The sequence below is a fragment of the Nyctereutes procyonoides genome, unplaced genomic scaffold, assembly GCF_905146905.1.
Source record: "Nyctereutes procyonoides isolate TBG_1078 unplaced genomic scaffold, NYPRO_anot_genome, whole genome shotgun sequence".
Classification (NCBI taxonomy): Eukaryota; Metazoa; Chordata; class Mammalia; order Carnivora; family Canidae; genus Nyctereutes; species Nyctereutes procyonoides.
Genome location: NW_026575046.1, coordinates 53,734,326 through 53,757,826, shown reverse-complemented (window position 1 = coordinate 53,757,826; position 23,501 = coordinate 53,734,326). Strand labels below are relative to the sequence as shown.

General features: G+C 58.6%; 1 protein-coding gene across 4 annotated transcripts in view; it reads left to right on the top strand.

Moving 5' to 3' along the window:
* LDB3 (LIM domain binding 3) overlaps positions 1–23,088 on the top strand; it is a 55,519-nt gene extending 32,431 nt beyond the window's left edge. Inside the window, exons 8-13 of one of the 4 annotated variants that reach the window (XM_055325137.1) lie at positions 1,646–1,788; positions 8,565–8,919; positions 9,873–10,053; positions 10,569–10,689; positions 15,959–16,074; positions 21,890–23,088. In XM_055325137.1, the coding sequence (XP_055181112.1) occupies positions 1,646–1,788; positions 8,565–8,919; positions 9,873–10,053; positions 10,569–10,689; positions 15,959–16,074; positions 21,890–21,979 (1,006 nt within the window). In that variant the 3' untranslated portion in view covers positions 21,980–23,088. The remainder of the gene's footprint in view (positions 1–1,645; positions 1,789–8,564; positions 8,920–9,872; positions 10,054–10,568; positions 10,690–15,958; positions 16,075–21,889) is intronic. The other 3 variants (XM_055325142.1, XM_055325138.1, XM_055325139.1) reach the window with 3 other exon arrangements.
* The last annotated feature ends 413 nt before the right edge of the window (positions 23,089–23,501 follow it).

The window sequence follows — 23,501 nt, the reverse complement described above, 5'->3', positions numbered from 1 at the left end:
TCCCTTGCCCCCTGCACACGAGTCTCTCCAGGTAAGGACACACGGAAGAAAGCTCGCGGGGGTAAGGAATGTCTTGTTATGTGAGCAGGTGCACAGATGCGCCCCAGTCGGATGGAGAAGCTCCAGATGCCGGCCCGGCTCAGGGGGCAGCTCCAGCGTTGTGTGGGGCAGAAGGGACCATGCCCCGGGAGCCCGTGGGGGGCATGGGGACTCGCCTCCATCCTTGCCTCCTTCCCCAGTGCCAACCCCTGACACAGGACCTGTGGCTGCCGGGGTACTGGCAAAGCTTCCTCCACGACGGAGAGTGGCTAAGCTCCCTGACCCCCAGCCTCCTCCTGCCTCCGTGGGAGCTGAGCACCCCTCGGTGCTGCCCCCTCCAGTAAGGCCCCTCCTGCACTTGTTTGGGCAGAGCAGGGCAGGCAGGCTCAGGGAGGGGAGACAACGGCCCGGCCCCACCAGGAGAGGTAACTGGGCACGGTAAGTGTGCTCCCCGCAGCCTGGGACATGGGCCTCAGGGCTGCTTCTACTCTGTACCATCGGGGGCTCCGCACGCCCTTGTGGATCCACTCAGGAGCTTGGCAGTGGGATCTAAGCCAGGGCCACCCCTCCTGGGGAAGAAGGTGGCTCCTGACCCACTGACTCTGCCCAGCGCCCCAGCCCGTGGGGAGCAGTTGGAAGGAAGGCGGAAGCCATGGGCTGGCGGCAGGGGAGGGGGGGTCACTAGCATCCCCATCAAGGCCCCATTTGCCCAGGGTGTGCACCTGTGGTCCCCAACGGGATCTGAAAGATGTAGGGAGAGACCAAGGGCGTGCTTATAAGGTGTCCTTCTGTTTTAAATTTTAAAAAGGGCGGGGGTGGGGGGGGCTTGTTCACTGACGAGTGGAACTGGGAATGAGATGAAGTTGCACACACTGCTTCACCCCAGTTCTTGCAGCCTTTAGCTCTCCGAGGGGAGGGGCCCAGTATGGCATTTCCTGAGGGCGGGTGACGAACTGGGGCACATTCCCCCCTACCCCCACCCCGGCCCTGAGATCCCATGGTTCCTGGGTCATAAGGGGCAAGAGGCTGCTCAGAGCCTTTGGCCGCCAACTCCGTGGGAAGAGGCCAACTCTGTGCAGAGAAGCCTCTGCATGTACTTGTGTGTGTGTGTTGGGGATGGGGGTCCCCGGCTTCCCAGGAGCCCTCCCTGGAGCACCCAGACCTGAGGCCTGCTGGCTCCCTCCAGCAACAGCAGGAAGGGGAATGGGGGTCAGTGGCTGTGCCCCAGAAGGTCCAAAGGCTGAGGGATGGGGGCAGCTCCCCCCTTCTGCCCCCCCTCGCCGGCTCCTGCTCGGCCCAGCCCCACCTGGCTCCCCAGGGAGTCAGGGGCTTCCTCCATATGTCCCCCGTGTGGCTGGTGACTCCTCCCCAGGTGGCGGCACCAGCAGGGGACTGTATGTTCTAACCAGACTTGCAAGCAGCTCCCCCCGCCTCCAAGGCCACTAGGGTCTTTCCTTCACGATCTCGGGCAGCTCCCCAGTGACCTCTGTCAGGCTTCCTCCTCGCAGGGGCTCCTGAAGATGGGGGAGCCGGGCCAGGGCTGCAGGCCCCAGGGCCTGGGTGGGGCTGTCCTTCTGGCTGCTAACTCCTCCCCCCTTGGTTTCAGGCCCCAGGCCTCTGCCTACAGCCCGGCCAAGGCGACCTCTCCAGCACCCGCCTCTCATACATACAGTGAGGCCTCAGCTGCCCCTGCGCCCAAGCCCCGGGTTGTCACCACCGCCAGCATCCGGCCTTCTGTCTACCAGCCAGGTGAGAGGCAGAAGGGAGGGGAGGCCATGAGGTCAGGCTGGACGTGGCTGCTCGGCCACATCCCAGAGTGTTCGTGGCCACAGGCGCCCTGCTAATGAGGCTCCGAGCCGCCCCCACCCCCCGCCCCCAGTGTGGGCCAGAGTCCTTGGAGCCTGCCTCTGGTCCTGGGGAGGAGGTGGCAGCCAGGGACAACGCCGCCCAGCTCTAGGACGGTAGGGTTCCTGGCTGGGCATCTCCAGGCTCAAGGTGAAGGACTCCAGGGTTCAGGGCAGGAGCTAGCTCCTCCAGGAGTGTGGGGCCGGTGAGAGCTGCAAGGTGCAGCTGCAGGTGCAGTGAAAATGCCGCAGTGTTCTGCAGCCCTGATGCGCATCCTGCCTGGTGCTGGTTTCCTGCGCTGAGGCAGGGTGCTGGGGGCGCAGGGGGGACGCCATCAGCAGCGGTGACCCAGCACAGGGCCAGCCAAGCTCACTTGGCCGTGGCTCTGTTGCTCTGGTCCCTATTGCATCACTGCCCGGCCCCTCACAGGCGTGAGGACTCGGCCTGGAGGCTCCCCAGAGCCCGAGGGCAATTCTAATGTGGCTTGCACCCCTGCCCCCGTCCCCCGCAGCACAGCTGAGAGCCCTGTAGCTGGTATGTCCCCTGCTGGCAGGGGGCGTGCGTGCCTGGCCTATGGGTGTGTCACAGGAGGGCTGTGGGCATCTCGGCCGCTGCTGGGGACCGCACCGGCCCCTCCTTCCCAGGAAGGCAGTGAGGGCTGCAGCAGGTTTTCTTCCCTGTACGCCCCGCACCCGACCCAGGCGTAGGACTCGGCCTGCTCAGCACAGGTCGTGAGTAAAGGTATAAATGAGTGTGTGGACGCGCCGGCAAGGAATCCATGTCGGGGGGAAGGAGTGGCACGAGGAGAGGCTGTGAACCGTGCCCTCCAGTGGCCAAACACATGGGCCGTGGTCACAAGGGCTCCCAGGGCGACCCTGGTGCGAGTTCCATGGGTGGCTGAGATAGGATTTGAGGTGCGGGCACACTTCTCGTGGAGAACATTACACTTTCTCTTAGGGCCACCCTGAATACAAGGGCACGGTGGCGTCTTCCTCCTGCAGTAGTGTTCCCACTGTTCTCCACCCCCTCCCAAATTATTATACACGCACTCTGCTTACCTATGGTAACAGTGGTGGGGTGAGGACGCTGATGACTCGTTTGGGGAAGAATGGGGACAGGGACGGGGCTTCTCTGTGTATTGCAAGAGAGGGAGAGTTGATCAAGAAGTGATGAGGTAAAGGAAACAGCAGAGGCAGACAGGAGTTCTTAGGGACAATGAGAGACCCCAGGGGAGCTGAAGAGCCGATGTGGGGGGCAGCTGGGGACTGGGCAGCAAGGGCCTCAACTGCAGATAGCTTGCCTGGGTGTTTGCGGGGGGCCGCGGGGGCCCTCACCCAGACGGCAGGGCGGAGGGGCCACTTCAGCATCACACCGGCTCCTGAGTGGGCCTCACACCCACACCCACCTGGGTGGAGCACCTCATCCCTGCCGCCTGAATTCCCAGCTCTGGAAAAATGGGTAGGAAGCTACGAAGACCTCGTGTTCTGGGGATGAAATGAAGCATGCGGCCCAGCACCTGGCACCCGGGAGGTGTCCTCCCCTGTCCTTGGGGAGGCAGGGACTCCAAGTTCTGAGGTTCCAAATCCACAGGATTAGGGAGCAATTCGGAGCTGGCTGTGATGGGGGACGATCTCCCAGGGAGCCAGGGAGGAGGACACGGCTGCCCTTTGAGGCTGGGGCCAGGGGAAAGAGGGTGGGGAGGAGTTCCGGTGAGCCCAGCGGGTGCAGGTGAAGCTGCGCCCCCCCCCCGGGTGCAGGTGAGGCTCTGCACACACACACCCCCGGTGCAGGTGAGGCTCTGCACCCCTCCCCCCCCATGCAAGTGAGGCTCTGCACCCCCCCCAGGTGCAGGTGAGGCTCTGCACACACACACACACCCGTGCAGGTGAGGCTCTGCACCCCCCCCTTGCAGGTGAGGCTCTGCACCCGCCCCCCCCCGTGCAAGTGAGGCTCTGCACCCCCCCAGGTGCAGGTGAGGCTCTGCACACACACACACACACACACACACACACACACACACCAGTGCAGGTGAGGCTCTGCACAAACACACCCCCGTGCAGGTGAGGCTCTGCACCCCCCCGTGCAAGTGAGGCTCTGGACCCCCCCAGGTGCAGGTGAGGCTCTGCACACACACACACACACCCGTGCAGGTGAGGCTCTGCACACACACACCCCCTGTGCAGGTGAGGCTCTGCACCCCCCCCCCCGTGCAGGCGAGGCTCTGCACCCCCCCCCCCCCGTGCAGGTGAAGCTCTGCACACACACACTCCCCCGTGCAGGTGAGGCTCTGCACACACACTCCTCCTGTGCAGGTGAGGCTCTGCACCCCCCCCCCCGTGCAGGTGAAGCTCTGCACACACACACTCCCCCGTGCAGGTGAGGCTCTGCACCCCCCCCCGTGCAGGTGAAGCTCTGCACACACACACTCCCCCGTGCAGGTGAGGCTCTGCACCCCCCCCCGTGCAGGTGAAGCTCTGCACACACACACTCCCCCGTGCAGGTGAGGCTCTGCACCCCCCCCCCCCCGTGCAGGTGAAGCTCTGCACACACACACTCCCCAGTGCAGGTGAGGCTCTGCACACACACACTCCCCCGTGCAGGTGAGGCTCTGCACACACACTCCTCCTGTGCAGGTGAGGCTCTGCACCGCCCCCCCCCCCCGCCCGCGCAGGAGCAGGTGCGTTTCGGCGCGGCGGGGCGCGGCTCCCTGCGCGGGCGAGGCCTCGGGGACACCTTGGGGCGGCCCCGGGCGCGGGCTGTCGGCTGCGGATCCACCAGGGGGCGGCAGGGCTCCGAAGACGCGCGGCCCGCGCCGCCCCCTCCTCCCCGGGCCGGGCGCAGGCCGCCCCTCCCTCCGCGGCTCCGCGGCCGCGCAGACGTGAACTCACGCCCGCCCGCGGGGGAGGAGGCGCCCGGCCGCCGCCCCTGTCCCCTGTCCCGAGAGCCCGGCGGCTGGCAGGCGGCCCGGGGAGACGCGGGGACGCGGGCCGGGCCACTCCCGCCCTCCCCCGACCCCGCCGGCCTCCTCCGCGCCTGCGCGGCGCCCGGCGGAGCACCTGGGGCGGGGGGGGGGGGGAGAGCAGGGGGAGGGGAGGGGGAGCACCTGGGGCGGGGGGGGGAGAGCAGGGGGAGGGGAGGGGGAGCACGTGGGGCGGGGGGGGAGAGCAGGGGGAGGGGGAGCACCTGGGGCGGGGGGGGGAGAGCAGGGGGAGGGGAGGGGGAGCACCTGGGGCGCGGGGGGGGAGCAAGGGGAGGGGCGGGGGGAGGGGCAGGCCCGACCTGGAAGGAGTCGGAAATCACCTTGTTTAATTACACATCCCCGCGGCCCCCGAGTGCGATAGGGGCCTTTTGAACTTGCCAATTAGAGATGGACCCGCACCTTCTAATTTAGCCGGGCCTCAGCCCGTCGGGTAGAAATAGCAACAGCCCCGGCCCGGAGATGGGAGGTGGGAGATGGGAGATGGGAGATGGGAGATGGGATGCGGAGCGGCTGCTGGCGCGGGCAGGGGCGGGAAGGGCGCGGAGGCCACGGGGGGGGGGGGGGCGGCCGCTGCTCCTGCCCTACCCTCCTCCGGCCCTACCCGCAGCCACGGCGGGGCCCGAGGTCCCTAGTGCGGCCCAGCACAGCCGGAGGACTCTACCCGCAGCCCCAGCAGGACCCAAGGTCCCTACCCGCAGCCCCAGCGGGGGCCCGAGGTCCCTACCCGCAGCCCCAGCAGGACCCAAGGCCCCTAGCACAGCCCAGTGGGACCTGAGGTCCCTAGCACAGCACAGCGGGACCCGAGGTCCCTAGCGCGCCCCAGCAGGGCCCAAGTCCGCAGGCCTCCAACCCGCTGAGCCCTGGGGGCTGGGGGTGTGCAGACCAGGCTGGCCCGGGGAGCCCAGAAGGCCTTCCGGAGGGGGCGGACAATCTGCCCTGCAGAGGGAACAGGATCGCGTTGCTGGAGGGAAGCAGGAAAGTGGGCAAGGGCCCGATTTAGAAGGGGCATACTCGGCCTGTTCTGCGGTTAAGCAGGACATCGGAGCCCCAAACCTTGTGGTGTCACCCAGGCTCCCCACCCAGCTCCGCTCCTCCGGCTGCAGAACCAGCTGGAAAGCACCCCGGGCCTCACGGGTCGCAGCGAGCATTGCGTGCAGCGAGACCAGGTGGCCGCTGTGCTGATGAGGGTGGCAGCCCCAGTAAAAACAGATTTCCTGGTGAGCCACATTTTTAAGGGAAAAGGAAGCAGGTGAAAATAATGTTGACATTTTATTTAACTCAATATCTTTAAAGCGTCATTTTAATATATGATCAATATAAAATAATTATTAATGAGGCATTTTGTAGCATTACACTAGCCAAGCCCTGAAATCTGGCGTGTGTTTTATATTTGTAGCACGTCTCCATTTGGACTCGCCACATCTCAAGAGTTTACTGGCCACAGAGGGCTGTGCAGTGGCACAGGATTGGGGCTTTGTTCTTAATCCCTTTCCGCCGAGATCCCCCACTTTACAAAGCAAAGGAGTAGGGGACAAAATCTTGCTTAGGACCCCATTATGTGTAAAAGAGAGGAATGAAGCTGCACTGAAATTCTACTAGATCAGCTATCCCCACACCGTTTCCTTGCTGGCATTCCTCTCATCACCCCTGCCGCTAGCACTTTGAGAACCCCTACTCTGGGCACTTGGGTGCTACACAAGGTTGTTAGGAAGGGTGTTGACGCTTCGACTTTAGGCCTCCCATATTTGCAGAGTGCATGCATCATGTCCTTCCAGGAGGTCCCTGCCACTCCCTTTGAGGCACGCAGGGGCATCATGCTTCCTACCTCTGGCCACAGACTCAGTCCCAGGTTATCTGAGTTCAGGATGTCGCATCTCGCATCCCCACCCCCAACACCCCTCAGTCTCCCTGGACCGGTTCCCTCAGGTGCCCATCAGGCAGTTAGATGAGCTCACAGTCCACCCAGGCCCAGAGACCCGGTGACCCAGAGTCACTGTCCTCACTAACGTGAAGTGATGCACTGTGCCAGGCACTGGGCTAAGCACTTTATATTCCTTGTTCCCTCGAATCCTTATGATAACCCCCCAAGGTACTAAGAATGATTAATGCCATTTTTAAAGAAGGACATTCTGGCCCAGAGAGGGTAAGGGACTTCCCCAAGGACACACGGCCAGGGCACAGTAGCTCTGGGCCCCGACCTAGGGCTGTGCTGCGCAGATGCCGGTGCGTAGGATGTCCTCCAAGTTGGTCGTTACTCTTCAATGACATGGTGCAGCAAGATTTTCTGGAAATTAGACTCATCTTTACAGAGGCAGCTTGTGGCAAAGGAATGGTTTTGGAGACTCACTCTGCCACTTACTGGCTCTGTCTGCCCCCCAGTGACCTCACCGTTCAGGAGACTAGCCCGGTGACCTGGTAGGAGCCCAGCCACTCCCTTAGTAAGTGGGAAGAAGATGGATTCCTCACAGACAGGGTGTGACCTTCCGAAGCCAGCATCGCTCCCAGGATGGCCCCAGTGCGGGGCCTGGAGGACTTACCCCTCCCGCTCCCCACCCATCCACCCACCATCCACCCACCCACAGCACTGGTTCCTGTGTTACCTGGCTCTGAAGGGCCAGTCATCTGGGAGGAGAGCATTTGGCCACAGGCCACCCCAGGTGGTCAGGAGGGCCAGGTGGGAGAGACAGAGGCAGGGGGGACGTGAGCCCCTGAGCAAGACCTTCCTTCCCAGCCGGACACCGAGGGGTCTGTCTCAGCACCCCTCGGCGTATGCAGCCACAGGGGCAGGCTCGGGAATGGAGGGAAGCTGCCCCAACACGCTTCCCCCAGGACGGCAGGTGAGGTTTCTGGAACCTCCCTGGCTGGAATGTGCGTGCAGGCTCCACGTGGGAGGAGGCAGAACCTCAAAGCCTGCGTTTTGAGGGCCTGGGCCTCGGAGGGCCTCGGGTGAGCAGCTGCAGTGCTCCTCTGTGTCGTCACCCCAAAAGAATTTTCAGCTCTGGGAAAGCTGCAGGAAGGGGTTCCAGAAGGGACGCAGCACATTGTCCTGTGCTCTGACTTCACGGTGATGTCCTCGCAGCTGCCCAGGCCTACTCTGTGCCCCCCAAAGCCATGTCGGGGAGCAGGGGCTCCCAGAGGCAGCCAGACAATCTGTGTCACCCCAGCCCCTGTGCGCAGGCTCCCTCTGAATGGTTCAGACCCCCCACCCTGATCAAACCAAGGTGAAATGCTCCCCCCAGTACAAATTGAGCTGATGATTATGGCTAAACGTGAAACCTGAACCCAAAAATCCAACCACCCCTTTGTCCCAAGGGCTGGAATAGGTCCCGGTTCAGCAAGTGAACGGGCCTGAGGCACTTCGGGTGTCCCGCTGCCTGTCAGGGTGCAACCAAGAGCACTTGGGGTCAAGGCCACGCTGCCCGGCTCCAGGCCCAGCCCAGCCGGGGGACCTAGGAGCGCCGGGCCCGCTCCCCGCAACCTGCAGGCCTCTGGTGGCGCCTCCGGAGACTTGACGTCCCTTTCCAGCCCATGCGGGCTCCCGGGTCCAGCACTGGGCGTCCAGAGGTTGGGGACCGCGTCCTCCACAAACACGGGGATTGGGCGGCAGGTCACAGGCCTCCATTCCGGGGCCCTGGCCAGGGTGGGCACGGGGGAAAGGAATTCCTGATGCGCTTTTCTTGGGCTGTTTTTGGCTTGGCAGTTCCCGCGGCGACCTACAGCCCCTCCCCGGGGCCCAGCTACAGCCCAGCTCCCTACACCCCCTCGCCGGCCCCGGGCCCGGGCTACAGCCCCACGCCGTCCACGGCCTACGGTGGCGGCCCTGTGGAGTCGGCCAGCCGTCCCCCGTGGGTGGCGGACGACAGCTTCTCTCAGAAGTTTGCCCCCGGCAAGAGCAGCAGCTCGGCCAGCAGACAGACCCTGCCGCGAGGGGCCCCCACCTACGGCCCCCCCGGGCCCCAAGTGTCCCCCCTGGCCAGGGGCATCGTGCAGCGGGCGGAGCGCTTCCCGGCCAGCAGCAGGACCCCGCTCTGCGGCCACTGCAACAACGTCATCAGGTACGGTCAGCTGTGCCCTGAGCCCTGGGGGGCGGGGGGGGACACGAAGGCTGCCCACTGGCGGCCTCAGCCTCCCCCGGTTCGCCAGCTTGTCTGGCTCCGTTGGGGCTCCAGCTTCCACACCCGTGGGACACCCACGTCCCTGGGGAGTCGGGATGACTGCATGAGGTAAGCGGGGGAAGCTCCCAGCAGGCTGCCGGGCACCAGGGCCGCCCCCGGGCCAAGGCCGGGTTCGGGGACCCCGGGTCTTGCTGTTGGTGGGTCTGGTGGGCATGCTGCAAGCCGGCAGGTGGTGCTGGCCTTGACCCAGCTTTCCCTTAGGGTTGCCCCTGGGTCTTTCCCGGACAGTCCAGGGCTGCTCAGGCCTGAGGCAGGCAGCAGCCACCCTGGAAGGAAGCCCAGTCCTTTCACGGACGTAGAGAGTTCAGAAAAGTAAAACTTAAAATGCAAAACGTCTCATAGTCTCACTGCTCGGCTGCTAGGCCAGAGCCGGGCTGCCCAGGCTGTGCCCGGGGTCTGCGGCCTTGAACAGCTGACCTCGCCTTTCTGTGCCTCAGCCTCCTTATCTGAAAGTGGGGACCACAGTCCTACCTGTTAGAGTTCTTATGAGGCTAAACAAACTGGCAAAGGCGCGTTTCTTCTTAAGCCGCACGGGGCAGGGGAGCCCTCCTCGGTGGATCATCGGTCATTGGCTGTCCACTGAAGGACGGGGTACCCGTGCCTCCCGCCCCCCACCGGCAGATACCGGAGTCCCTCCCCACTGTCTCTTTATTGTTATTGATGCAACGATGAATCTCGGTTTGCATAGAGCTTTTTCCAAACTTCACATTTGCTCATTAGAACGGTCACAAAGTCAGGGTCATCGGGCCAAAGTCTGCACGCTGCTGGGGGTCCAGAATCTCTGGCCCCAGTCTTTCGGGGTGCCTGACAGGTGCCGTTCCCCGCTCCCCCAGGGGCCCCTTTCTGGTAGCCATGGGCCGTTCCTGGCACCCGGAGGAGTTCAACTGCGCCTACTGCAAGACCTCCCTGGCGGACGTGTGCTTCGTGGAGGAGCAGAGCAACGTTTACTGCGAGCGCTGTTATGAGCAGTTCTTTGCTCCAATCTGCGCCAAGTGCAACACCAAAATCATGGGGGTAAGTGGGTGGCACCCCTCCCCCGACCCTGGTCTTTGCCCGTCCACCCCCTCCGTGGGGCCCCATTGGGAAGCTAGGAGGAGGAAGTGGCTGACGGCGAGAGCCGCTTGCTGTCCTGGGCAGGGGTGGGTGCTGTGCCCCAGGAGCGCAGGGGCAGAGGTGACTGGGTGCCGGGGCCCTTGCCGCAAAGCAAGTCGTCCATTTACAGGCTGCCTTCGGTGACCCCGCCATGCCCAGGTGGCTCGGCCCCCATTGGCAGCCGCTCCCTCCTGGCAAAGCTGGGCGAATCACAGCTTCCCTAACTGCCTCGAGGGTGCTTTGGTCAAAGAACCCGGTCCCCAGCAAGCGCTACCCGAGTGTGAGCTCCCTGCCCTCCGGGCCTGGGTTCCGCACATCCGGGGCCCCCTTCCCGGGCTCACCTGCCCTGCTCCCCGACGGGACGCGGCCGCGGAGGCCGAGGGCGCCCAGCTCCCGCTGCCCCCAGCCTCCCAGCCTGAGCTGAGGCTCTCCCCCAGGAAGTGATGCACGCCTTGCGGCAGACTTGGCACACCACCTGCTTCGTCTGCGCAGCTTGCAAAAAGCCCTTCGGGAACAGCCTCTTCCACATGGAAGACGGGGAGCCCTACTGTGAGAAAGGTAGGACCGCGGTGCCTGGGGGAGGCCCCACGTGGGGGGGCGGCGGCACGGGGACCCCTGCCTGCACGCACTCCGGGGCACCCTTAGGAGGCTCCCAGCAGCAGAATCGGGCTTTGCTGGGCGGGGGCCAGGCCCGTAGCACCGCCTTCTTCATCTCTTTTTTTGCACGCTCAATCTCCGTTCCCTTCTCTGCACCAAATATGTGGGTCACACATTGGCATCTTGCAACCACCTGGGAAACCTTCCAGATGATTTTGATCTGGAGTTTGAAAAGGCTGTGACTCTGGACTTCGTTTTAGGTTCCGTTCAGGCTCCACCCTAGGCTGGCTCTGTGACCCTGGACGAGTTACTTAGCTTGTCTGAGCCTTGCTGCCCGCATCTGTACAAAGGGGCCTGTGAAACACCTGCCCCACGCGGTGTGGTGAGAACTAACCCCAGGAAGTAGGCAACCCTCAAGCACAAGCCCGTGAAAATCCCTTTCCCTGCTCCTCTGATGTTCCTTCAGAGTCTCGTAATCTCCCTGCCCGAATTCAGAGTTTCTCTGTTCCCCAAAATGCTACATTTTACCTTAAAACTTGGAATAAGTTATTGTAGAGGGAGCACTCCATTAGAGAATTAGCTGTCCTGGCTGATGAGCCACTTTCTCATTTATTTATTCATTTATTCATAGACGGCCTATTTTTTTTTAAGACTTATTTATTTATTTTGGAGAGAAAGAGCGCCTGAGTGGGGGGGGGGGTGGGGAAGGGGAAGGGGCAGGAGCAGGGGGAGAGAGAGAGAGAGAAGCAGAATCCCCCGGGGGGAGCTGGACACCAGGCTTGATGGCACTATTCTGAGATCATGATCTGAGCCGAAATCCAGAAACCGACTGGGCCGCCCAGGTGCCCCTTAGACTGCCTCTCCCGGAAGAGGATGCGAGGCTGATTCCAGCAGAGGTGCCTAGACATGGAGTTAAGACTATCGAACTAAAAAATCAGCACCAAGTAAAAGAGGGAGAAGCCAGCGTGCTGCTGCTGAAGGGAAACAGAGCAACGGCGCCTGCGCAGCAAAGCTGAGAGCAGAAAGAAACACAGGGAGTTTGCAGACTTGAGAGTCAGGAGGGAGAGAACACCGCAGCCCCTCCAGGGGGCAAGCAGAGCAGCAACACTATTCTCCCCTGGCAACAGATTGTAGGACAAAAGCTTCTTGGCTGAGATCTCTTTGTAGCTCTCACCCATTGAATGACTTAGCTACTTGGTCACTCAGTGCCTCAGTTTCCATATCTGTAAAACGGAGAACGTAAGAATGTCTTTTCCCTTATTGGGAGTGTGTGGTGATAATTGTTAGGTAATTAGCAGATAATTGGTAGCTGTGTCGTCATGCCAGTACAGACTCTGTTACTGGGGAGCCTGGGCGGCTCAGTCGGTTAAGCATCCGACTCTTGGTTTCAGCTCAGGTCACGATCTCAGGGTCATGAGATGAAGCCTCATGTTGGGCTCCGTGCTCAGTGCGCAGTCTGCTTGGGATTCTCTCTCTCTCCCCCTTCCTTTGCCCCTCCTCCCTGCTCATGCTCTTTCTCTAAATAAATAAATAAATAAATAAATAAATAAATAAATAAATAAAACCTTTTAAAAAACCCACAAAAACCCGGATTGCTATTATTAATTGACTAAAAGCATTACAACTTCTAGAATTCGTGTCTGAGGCTTGCAGAAGAATGATAGATTTCCACTATCATCACTGCCCCTCTCCATAGTAACACCCGCCCCTCCCCCCCCCAATCTGATGGACATTTTGGTTGCTTCACTTCTGGGCTATTGTGAATAATGCTGCTATGAACTGCTTGCAGTTCTTTGGGGGTATACGCCCCAAGGTAAGATTGCTGGGTCACATGGTATTTCTATTTTTAAGTTTTTCAGGAACCTCCATACTATGCTCATAACAGCCTCACACCATTTTACAATCCTACCAACCATGCACGGGGTTCCGATTTTGCTCCATCTTTGCCTACACTTGCTATTTTACTGGGTTTTTGATAGCAGCCATCCTAATGAGGGTGAGGTGGTGTCTCGTTGTGGTACCTTGTCATCATTTTTATCAACAACTTGGAAGAAAAGACAGAAGGGAGAATGGCAGAATGATAGGATCTAGACTCAAAAAGATTTCGTCAACTACCACGATGAGCTGACACTGTCACATATGATCCCTTGTGCATGAATGAGAGAGCTAGGAAGGTCAGCTCCCCTCACGGATGGGCCTGTCCCTGAGCAGCACCCAGACCTGATGGGGCATCATGGTCACCTGGGAAGCTTTAAAGTATAGAAGGTCAATTCCCAGACCTACAGTTGCAGAATTTCATCACCCTTCTACCTCCACCCAGATGATTCTATACTCAGTTAAGTTTGAGAATCAAAGTATGATCCCAAGACCAGCGGTATCAGGATCACAGAAATGCAGATCTTTGGGCCCCACCCCAGATCTGCTGAATCAGAAACTCTGATGGGTGGGGCCCAGCAATCTGTGTTTTAGTGAGCCCTTGGAGTGATCCTAACGTTGGAGAACCACCGCTCTTGGAAAGCACTAAGGCCTTTTTCAACAGAGAGAGCACCTGTGATTTGATGGATGGAAACCCTTTTACAATAGCAATAAAATCCATTAACTACAGGGTACGAATTCAACTTGGGGCATAAGTGAGTTAGTCAAAGAAAATTACAAAGACCGAATAGGAGAAATAAAGAAATAAATACACGAGGAACTAGATTTTGCTCATGGTGGGGAAGCCACAGGCACAAACTTAATTCCAATTATATTCTCAGATTTTTTAGGGGGTGGGGTAAATGATGAAATATGTGAACTTTAAAAAAAATGTATTAGGATCAAGACCTGTGCTACCAGATTTTAAAGCAAAGTGGCAGTTCTCCAGGCCATACGGAATCAAGTACAAGGCAGAAAAACCTATCGGCAGGCAAGACTAGACGTTCCATTGTAAGAGCTTTACTATTAGGCTGCACAACGAGAGAAGGAATCATTAATAAGGTTTCCCGAATCATTTATTTGTCCATTCGTCACGTGTCCGTCAAATGTGTGCCAGTTACTGTGAAAGACGCTGAGCATTAGGAGTGGGTCTCTGCCCTCAAAAACCTCAAGCGGATACCTTATCCTGCGATATGCTGGCCTATAAATGGATAGTTAAGAGATAATGATTGAATGAATGAACGAATCTGGTGAGAAGGCAGGGAAACCCCAGAGAAGCCTTCAGGAAGGCCAGCTCAGCTGTCCTGGGTAGGGTGGGGGACGAGGACTTTCTGGAAGCAAGACCTGGCCCAAAGGGTTGGGAGATCCAGGTAGGCAAGGCAGGGAGGGCTTTCCAGGCCCGGGCCTGGATCCTGCACAGGCCTGAGGTAGAGGAGAGAGCCCAGGGCACCTGGGCCCGGAGTGAGGCGCGAGAAGGCTGAGGAGGGGCGCGGGGCTCCACCCCACCGAGATGGGGCAGGCCGGGGCCCCGCTTCTCACCCACGCCGGCTCCTGCAGAGCACAGAGGAGTCATAAACCTGCTCTGACTTTGTGACAGCATTTGCACATGGCAAACGCCAGCCAGACACAGACCGGGAAACCATGCATCAGGAAAAGTAGGCGAGAGATGGAAGGTATCAGAGCTCAAAGGCAGACAGAGAGCTAGAGACCATGGGAAGTCCTGGAAAGAGGAGGGAGCTCAGGCCCTGTGCTGCCCGTGGGATAGAACCTCTGCGGCCAGTTGCCTTGTCTTTAAAATGGGAATAATGCATCTTTGCACAGTGAAGATCAAACGGGAAACCTAGAAAAGCATTAGTATGGGGCTGGGGCCGAGTAGGCCCCGGAACCACGTTTCTTCCCCTCCTTTCGTCATTTATAAAGACATTCACAGTAAGAGCCACGTTTTTGAGTCCTGTGCCAAGTCCCTCCACATACGTGACCTTCCCGAGCCCGCACAGCAAACCCACGGCTCAGGGCCCGGGGACCCGAGTACCGCTTCGTGCTCCCATTCTGCAGATGCCGAAACAGGCACTGAGGTTAGGCAACTCCCTCTGGAAGGACCGGTTCCTGAACAGAGCCAGGACTTGAGTTCAGAGCTTTGGTTCTTCAGAACCCAAACCCACCGTCCCCGTGGCACACTGCCTCTTGGCTCGCGGGCAGGGGTGGCGAGCGCGCACGCCGCCCACAGGTCGGAGCAGAGACGGGAAGCCGTAAGGGGAGGCCATGGGCGGCAGAGCCGAGGAGAGGCGAGGGCACCTGGAGGGGAATGAAGGCTTTGTGAGAGGCGTCCGGTTGCTCCGAAGGAATCTGGAAGGTTCTGCACTGAGTGGTCGGCCGCTTGCCCCCTGGGCCCAGAGAACACAGCCCTTGCATTGGAGTTGGGACCCGGCCCACCGCGTCTCAGCTCCGTGACTCTGGCAAGCCTCGGCTTCCTCATCCACAAGACAAAACAGAAAAATAATGAAAGTTCAATGTCTGAGGGACTTTTTTAGAAGATTAAGTTCATTCATGGGCTTGTTGACTCACTGGTTCATCCATTCACGCTCTTGGGCCACACGTATGTGTCGGGTACTGATTTGTGTGCCAGGCACCATGTCGAGGGTGGGAAGAAAACTAGGACTGACTAACCCACAGATCGGGACATCGAGATGCTGGTGGAGGAGGCTATGTGTGCGGGAACGCTTGGCAAACTGTAGAGCATCATACAAACAGTACTTGGTACTGTTACCGCTTCGGTGATGTGGGGCGGGGAGGCACATCTTCACGCAGTAGCTCAAATATTGTTTCCAGGAGCGGAAGTTTGTTATTAACCCAAATGCCCAATGACCAAAGAACCGCCAGGCAAAGAACATACTGTCTAACAGCTAAAAATGTTAAGGGCTCTCCTTCCAAATTAAGCATAGCTATTGGGAAACATGATCTTTTTTTTTTCTTTTTTGGGGTGATTGGTCTGTTTGGGTGACAGAGAAAAGAGGAGAAAATCACCCTGTAGAAAGTTAATGAGAGATCTGGAAAGTGTTTGCAAATCAAACCAGCACAGAGTACCAACTAAGCGTGAATCCATATGACCCCAGGGCCAATTATTGCAAGGAAAAGAACACAGCCCTGTAGCTGAGCATTTTGTCTGTATGATGACGAGGAACCAAGCAGGTCCCACCCGTTGCCCCAGCTCGGTGACTGGGGGGCTGCGTCATTGCTGTGGCAGCGGGTCAGCGTGGCCAGCATGCTTCTCCCAGCCCGCCCAGAGGTCTGGTCCTCACTCTGCCTTTCATTTCAGACTACGTCAACCTGTTCAGCACCAAGTGTCATGGCTGTGATTTCCCTGTGGAGGCCGGCGACAAGTTCATCGAAGCCCTGGGGCATACCTGGCACGACACCTGCTTCATCTGCGCAGTATGTGTTTGGCCGGGGTTCTTGCTCTCCGAGGAGGGGCAGGAGGGGCCTAGTGCGGCCGGGCGGTCAGCTCTCCACATCCTTTCAATGTGACATTCTGATAGTCTGATGGTTTTTAAGAGCCAGCAGGTACCCTGGCGCCTCCATATGTCACAGTCTAGCGGAGTTTTATTACTAATAGTTACTTAGGAACCAACGTGGCCTTGTGGCTCCCCGTTCCATTAAGGAAAACAGGGTGTCCTCTCAGCATCTTCAAGCCAGCAGCTTCCTCACCAGCACGGCCCTCATAGTTGGAAGCAGCAAATGATGCTCGGTTTCCTAGCAGTTGCTGTGGATGTGATGAAGCGATTTGAGCGTTTTCCCCCAGATTTTCACCCCGAAACACTGGATTGGAGCCCGTTGACTCATTCTATGAAAAGCTGAGAGAAGTCTCCTTTGATAGAACCTGCATCCCTTTACTTTCCTAAGTAGTGTGAGCTCCTGACATGACAGGCAGCTGCCTTGACATGGGCCCAGGATGAACTCTTACCCATGTGCCGTCGAGGTCTACTCAACGGCCGGGTCATTTCCCCGTGAGACGCATTTCCCTGCGAGGGGTGGGGTTGGAGAGGGGACACGGAAGTCAGTTCACTGACATGGAGACTCTGCTTAGATCCGAGAATTATTCCTCCCTGGGAAAGGCCTGTAATGTGAGTCTGTGATCGGTTGGACTTTACTTGGGAAAACCAGCGAGCTGTGACGACGACTGTCCTGTTTGTTTTAGCAGAGCTGCTCGAGGTGAAGTGTGGCAATGGCTAAGGCATCCACGTGGTTTAGACCGGACAATTTTATAGACTTCTGGTAGAGGACCACCTCGCCAGAAAGTCTGCTGCGCTCCGGGCTCCACGCCACGGCCACACTCCACCTTTTAGGGGGTGATGGGGTGGGTGCCCCGTGTTGACTCTGAGCCTTCGCTTGCCGGGGCTGGGGTTACATACATGACCACAGTCTGATGGCTTCAGTGTCTAAACGCTGCTGCTCTCGGTGGTTCTGGAGGCTGGAAGTCCAGCTTCGAGTGTTGGCAGGGCCTAGCTTCCAGCCGTTGCCAGCAGTCCTCGTGTTCCTTGAGTCACAGCCGCAGGACCCCAGTCTCTGGCCCCAGGGTCACCCGGTGGCCTGCCCACTGCACGTGTGTCCTTACGCGGTGGTCTCCATGCGTCCGTCTCTATATGCTTCTCCTCTTATAAGGACGCTGGTCGTGTTGGATTAAGGGCTCATCTTACTTAACTCACAGCTTAATTATATCTGCAAAGATCCTGCTTCTGGATAAGGTCACCGGTGTGTCCCCGCGCCGAGTCGATTGACGGTCCCGGGAGTCGGGACTTCGGCATGTGAATTTGGGGGAGGAAACAGCACAATTCAGTCAAAACACTGATTTTCCAGCTTTTGGAAAATTTGTTTCTAATGGCCTTTTAGGGTCCTTTACCTACATCAGGCCCTCCCCACCGAAGAGGGACAACAATGTTAATTTACGGGCTTTAAAAAAAAAAAATTTGGGATCCCTGGGTGGCGCAGCGGTTTGGCGCCTGCCTTTGGCTCAGGGCGCGATCCTGGAGACCCGGGATCGAGTCCCATATCGGGCTCCTGGTGCATGGAGCCTGCTTCTGTCTCTGCCTCTCTCTCTCTCTCTCTCTCTGTGACTATCATAAATAAATAAATTAAAAAAATAAATCTTTAAAAAAAAAAAAATTTACGGGCTTTCGGGTTGCCCCTACAGAGCCGTGGCTCAGCGAGGCCCGCAGGGCCCTCCGACCCCTACGTTCAAGCCGTGGCTTGTCTGAGGCTAAGACACTGCCTGCAAGCCTGGTGGCCCAACTTCTAGAAGGATCCAAGAGACTTTGGAGAAGGTCCAGGGCAGGCCGTGGCACAGAAGGTCTGTGCTCTCAGGGCAGGCTGATGTCACATGCAGAGGGCACCATGGCAAAGGGTGAGCCTGAGGCTGCTCCCTTGTGCCACTGAGTCTGGCTGAGCTTGACAGTGGCACAAACCCCAGAGAGAAACCAGAAGGAGCAGGAGAGCATAGGGTTGTTCAGGCCATGATTACAAGCAAGTTCCAGTAAAGGCCTGAGAGATCTGTCGCGCTGCCAAAGGGTCTACCCGGGAAGCCAAGCAGATCCTGTCCTTTGGAGACTCAGCCTGGTGAATCCTGCATCTTCCACTAGGATGGGCCTCTGGGCCACTCACTGCCCTGCTGAGATGTACCGAAGAGGAACATGGTTTTGGTTTTGATTTTTGGAAGGCAATCTTTTGATGGGAAAACTGAGGATTTTTGGGGGGAGGAGCAAGGGGAGTCCTTTTCCATCACTTTATATTTCTAACTCATCTTTGATGAACATATGTTTTCTTATAACTAAAACAAACAGACTTAGGAAGATCAGAACTGGCTCTTCCAGCTGATAAGCTGTTTTCCCAAAAGTCAGATCTCAGGAGAGCAGACAACTTGAGGCTACTTCAATTTACCAAATATTGCTTGAGTTTGGGGAAATACAAATCTCCACCATCAAGGAGTTTGGATCTTGAAAGGAAAACAAAGTTGGCACATACAAGCAATTATAGAACAAGACAGCCCCTCTAAAGCCTCAGGCATATAAAATGATGGCTGAGATGGGGCCCCTGCGGGCTCGGTCAGTTCAGCGTCTGACTCTTGATTTCGGCTCAGCTCACCATCTCAGGGTTGCAAGATTGAGCCTCGCATCAGGCTCTGTGCTGAGCCTGGAACCTGCTGAAGATTCTTTCTCCCTCTCCCTCTCCCCTTCCCTGCTCACCCTTTCTCTATCTCTCTCTGTCCTTCTCTCTCAATAAGAAAAACAACAATAAAAGTAAAAAAAAATTAAAAAAAAAAAGTAAAAAAATAAAATGATGGCTGAGAAGGGCTGTGTCTAGTGGGGTGAGGGATTAAGCTCCTGCCTGGCTTTGGAACTTGAGTTCCAAAGGAAGGGATGTGGGGCCCATCTCAGCGGGTCAGAGGTGTCTTCCTGGGGCTCCTCTCTTCCCAGGAGTCTTCCCGGCCTCCAGCCCGTCCCCACTGGTGTGGGCATCGGGGAGGAGGGCAGCAGAGGACCTGCAGGCGGTGCCACAGGCTGTGGCCGCTGCTCTGTTTCGTTGCCTTCCAACACTGGCCATGACCACTACTCCTTCCTACCAGGTCCTGATGTCACTAGACCACGGAGCCCGCGGGTTGGACCTTCTGCTGAGTAGTTTGGGGGTCTCCACTAGGAAGCCACCGTGCATCCCCCAGTCTCCCAGCCAGGACATTGAGCCCGACCTTTCTATGATGTTTTCTGCCCTCAGCTCCATCTTATCAATGGGCCATCCCCGAGGCTCTGGCCTGTCCTCCCTTCTTGGTCTTTACCCTCCTGGTAGCTCTCCAGCTCACCCCAGAGGTCTCACAAGTGGGCAGCGTTGTCCCAGACAAGGCGGGGTCTCGCTGCCGGAGCCCCAGATGTCCTCAGGCAGCTGACGACTCACTCCGGAGCCGCCTGTCTCCATCCGGCCCATCCTCAGGGTCGGACCTTGGAGTCGACTTCATGTTTTCACCAGCAGCTTGAAGCCCACGAGAGCCTGGTTACACTCAACATCACCGCGCCCACCTGCAATGCTTTCAGCCACTTCTGTGTTTTAAAGATTTTATTTCTTTATTTGAGAGAGAGAGAGAGAGAGAGAGCGTGCACAGGAACAGGGATGGGGGAGGACGAGGAGAAGCAGCTCCCCTGCTGAGCGAGGAGCCTGATGTGGGACTCGATCCCAGGGCCGAAGATCCCGACCTGAGCCAAAGGCAGACACCTAACTGACCGGGCCACCCAGGCGCCACTCAGTCACTTGTTTTAGGTCATTGGTTTCCAGGGCCCGTCAGCAGCCCTGAGTAATCCCAGGCGTAGCATTCTCACTGGCTCAGGGGCCCACTATGGCACCACTTTTCTTTCCAGCTGTCTCGGAGCCGTCACACGTGCAGACCTGAGATCCTCTCGAGAGGCTGATTTGTCTATCCTCGTGCCTCTGTATGTGAGAACTCTCCCTGCCACCTCTTTCAGAGAAGGGAGGAGGGACAGAGGGAGAGGGAGAGAGAATCTTTTTTTTTTCTTCTTTTTTTAATCTATTTATTCTTGAGAGACACACAGAGAGAGGCAGAGACCCAGGCAGAGGGAGAAGGAGACTCCCTGCAGGGAGCCTGATGCGGGGACTCGATCCTGGGACCCCGGGGTCACGCCCTGAGCCCAAGGGCACTAGCTGAGCCACAAGAGCGGCCCTTCCTGCACCTGTTCTGATGTCAGTGTCTGGGCTGTGGCCCCCAGCTGTGCTCCCTGTATAGTGTATTCCGTGTCCTCTATGACACTGGGCCGCATCCCAGCCACTGTGACTTCCCAGCAGACTCCGACACCTTGGCCTATCCTGCACCCAGGGCCGGCCTACACACCCGTAGTCCAGCAAACGTGGAGGGCTACCTCCGTGCATGTCCATATGCCCAGAACAATTTCAAGTAAGTGTAGCCCCTCTTGCTGGGGGGCGTGGGGAAATCGAACTGGAGCTGGAGACCCAGCTCCCCAACTTGCCTGGTCTGTGGCTTCAGCGAGACACTTGGCTCTCGGAGCTGCAGTTTTCAGTTGTGAGATGGGGGAAAGTCATACCTTCCCGTACGTCTTCGTGAGAATTAATGGGATCATGCAGACAGAGGGTCTGGCCTCCTGCCTGACCCTCCGTAACCTCAACAAATATTACTTGGTTTTCTTCTTTCTGTGATGTCGCCATCTTCAAACTGCCCTCATATGTTGTCATCACAGGGACATATAACTTTGCCTCTTCGTTTCCTGTAGTATCTCCCCGCATGCCATTTCCCATGTTGGACTGACCTTTCCCGTGACCGCATCCCACTGGACAACGTACGGCGGGAATTTACGTCATCGTCTCCCTGCAGAGAGACGTTTTAGTGGTTTTTGGTTTTGCGCCTGAGCCTACCTTGTCCCATGCAGTAGGTTTGGTAAGATAAACCCCTCCTGTGCGGTAGGGCTCCCTCTGGCTGCCGCATCCCCCACAGGAGATTGGGGCGATTCCCTGGGCTGTGTTCCTAGCAGGGCGCAAGGAGGACTGACCCTCTTGGCATTGTTGACTGTTGCTTGTATTTTTTTTTCCTCTTTTACTTTGGCTGCGGTCTTGTAACATTAAAGGTAACAAAAGACTGAGGGGTTTTGTTTGTTTTTTTGATTTTGTTAGATTAACAGATACCCAGTGGTCTCTCACGGAGATTTTGATTTATTTTTCCTTTAATTATTAGTGAGGATAATTTTTTCTGACGGGTTTGTTCATTTACTCACGGTATTTTTTTTTTTTTTGGATGTTAATCACCTCTGCGGATAGTGACTCACGAGTTTGTATTGGTTTCTTGTACCTTTTGGAGAGCATCGATGGATCATCTTCATCTTTTGTATTTTGTGTATTCCATTTAATTTCATTTGAATTTAGTTCCCCGCTCCTCTTTGGAAGTCTTAAATTTTTTGTAGTTCGACCCTCTACTCTGCTTAGGCATTAAGACTTTGGAGTGGTGAGGGGTGCCTGGGGGCCTCAGTGGGGGAGCATCTGCCTTCCGCTCCAGTCGCTCCAGTCGTGACCCCGCAGATCGAGTCCCGCCTCTGGGTCCCCGCAGGGAGCCTGCTCCTCCCCCTGCCTGTGTCCCTGCCTCTCTCTGTGTCTCTCAGGAATAAATAAACACAATCTAAAGAAAGTCCGCCAGGGCTTGGGGCGGGGAGAGGTAGGCCGTGCCTCATGCCGCGCTCTCTTGCAGGTGTGCCACGTGAATCTGGAGGGACAGCCGTTCTACTCCAAGAAGGACAAGCCCCTGTGCAAGAAGCACGCGCACGCCATCAATGTGTAGGGAGCCCGGAGCGCCTGACAGGCCGGCTGCCTGCTGCCGGCGACAGAGGAGCGAGGAGGCTGGTGTTTCTGGGGGGAAAGGGGGAGACAGGAAGCTACTGAGCCCTTTGAAGTAAGATTTTAGTCCTTCTTCTGCACGCAGAGTGCGTACTTGCATAGCTGAGTCTAGAAGCCAAATGAAGATGCCTGACCGAGCTCCAGGGAGTCCGCGGCTGCAGCTGTAGGTCCCCGCTGGGCTGGGGCAGGCTTCAAGGACTGCAGGGACACTCAATGGTCACCCTGCGGGGCGCCGTGCTCCCAGGCGGGGGAGCGGACCGCAGCCACTGCAGGCTACCCCCACAGGGCCGCCACTGCAGGGCCATCCCCGCAGGCCACCCCACAGGCCACCACCCCAGGGCCACCCCCGCAGGCCACCCCCGCAGGCCACCCGCCCATTGGCTATATTTAGAGCCAAGGCCAAGGGTGGCTCTTGGTGCCTAAAAAGGAAGCATGTTCCGTTCCTCATCCCTTGTCCCTCAGGAGGGAGACCTCAGGCAGGGCTGGGGCCCAGCAGGTGTCCCAGGGGGCGGGGAGGGGGGCCGGGGAGGGGGCTGGGGGGCTGCGGCCCACACCCCACACCGCCTGGGCCCTGTGCCATGGGCCCTGCGCCACCGCACTTCTCGTCTCCCACATCCCGTGTCCCCAGAAGGCTTAGCTCCTTCCTGACGTGTGCGGGGAGGTGGAGCTGCGCTTCTCCAGTTTTGTTTTGCTGTGTGAGAGGAGATCTCAAGGCGACTCTGGCGTCTGTCTTGCCTCCCGTGGGGCCGCGCTCCTACTGCGCCCCCAGCCCTGGGCTGCCCTACCCACCCACCCCCCCCCGCCCTCCAGCCCCCACCCCACGCCCTCCAGCCGCCCTGGTGCCCTCCAGCACCCCGCCCTCCAGCCCCGACCCCTGCCCTCCAGGAACCCCCCCACCGCCATGCCCTCCAGCACCCCTCTGCCCTCCAACACCCCCTTCCCTCCAGCACCCCCCCCGCCCTCCAGCACCCCTGTCCTCCAGCACCCCATGCCCTCCAGCCCCCCTGTCCTCCAGCCCCCCCCCGTGCCCTCCAGCACCCCCTGCCCTCCAGCAACCCCCCTGCGCCTTCCAGCCCCCTGCCCTCCAGCCCCCCTCTGCCCTCCATCCCCCCCTTCCCTCCAGCACACCCCCGCACCCCCTGCCCTCCAGCACCCCCATGCTCTACAGAATGCCCCCCCCCCCCCCCCCGCCCTCCAGCCCAAGCCAGGCTGGGAAGGGGAGCGCACTCCTGCGTCCCTAGAGGCAGGTGTCGGTGGGGCCTGCTTGGCCTCCCCGGGAGGGAACAGGGAGGGAACAGGGCCCACGTACCTGCCCAACGGCTCGGGCTGAGAGTTGAGATCATGAAATTGTCGCGGCATCGTCCCTGGGGCCCGGCGACCGCACAGCTGGAGCGGAGCCGCTGGGGCACAGCCTCTCCCTCTGGGAAGCCCAGGGCCCACGGAGCCCACAGGATGCAGGCCTTCCA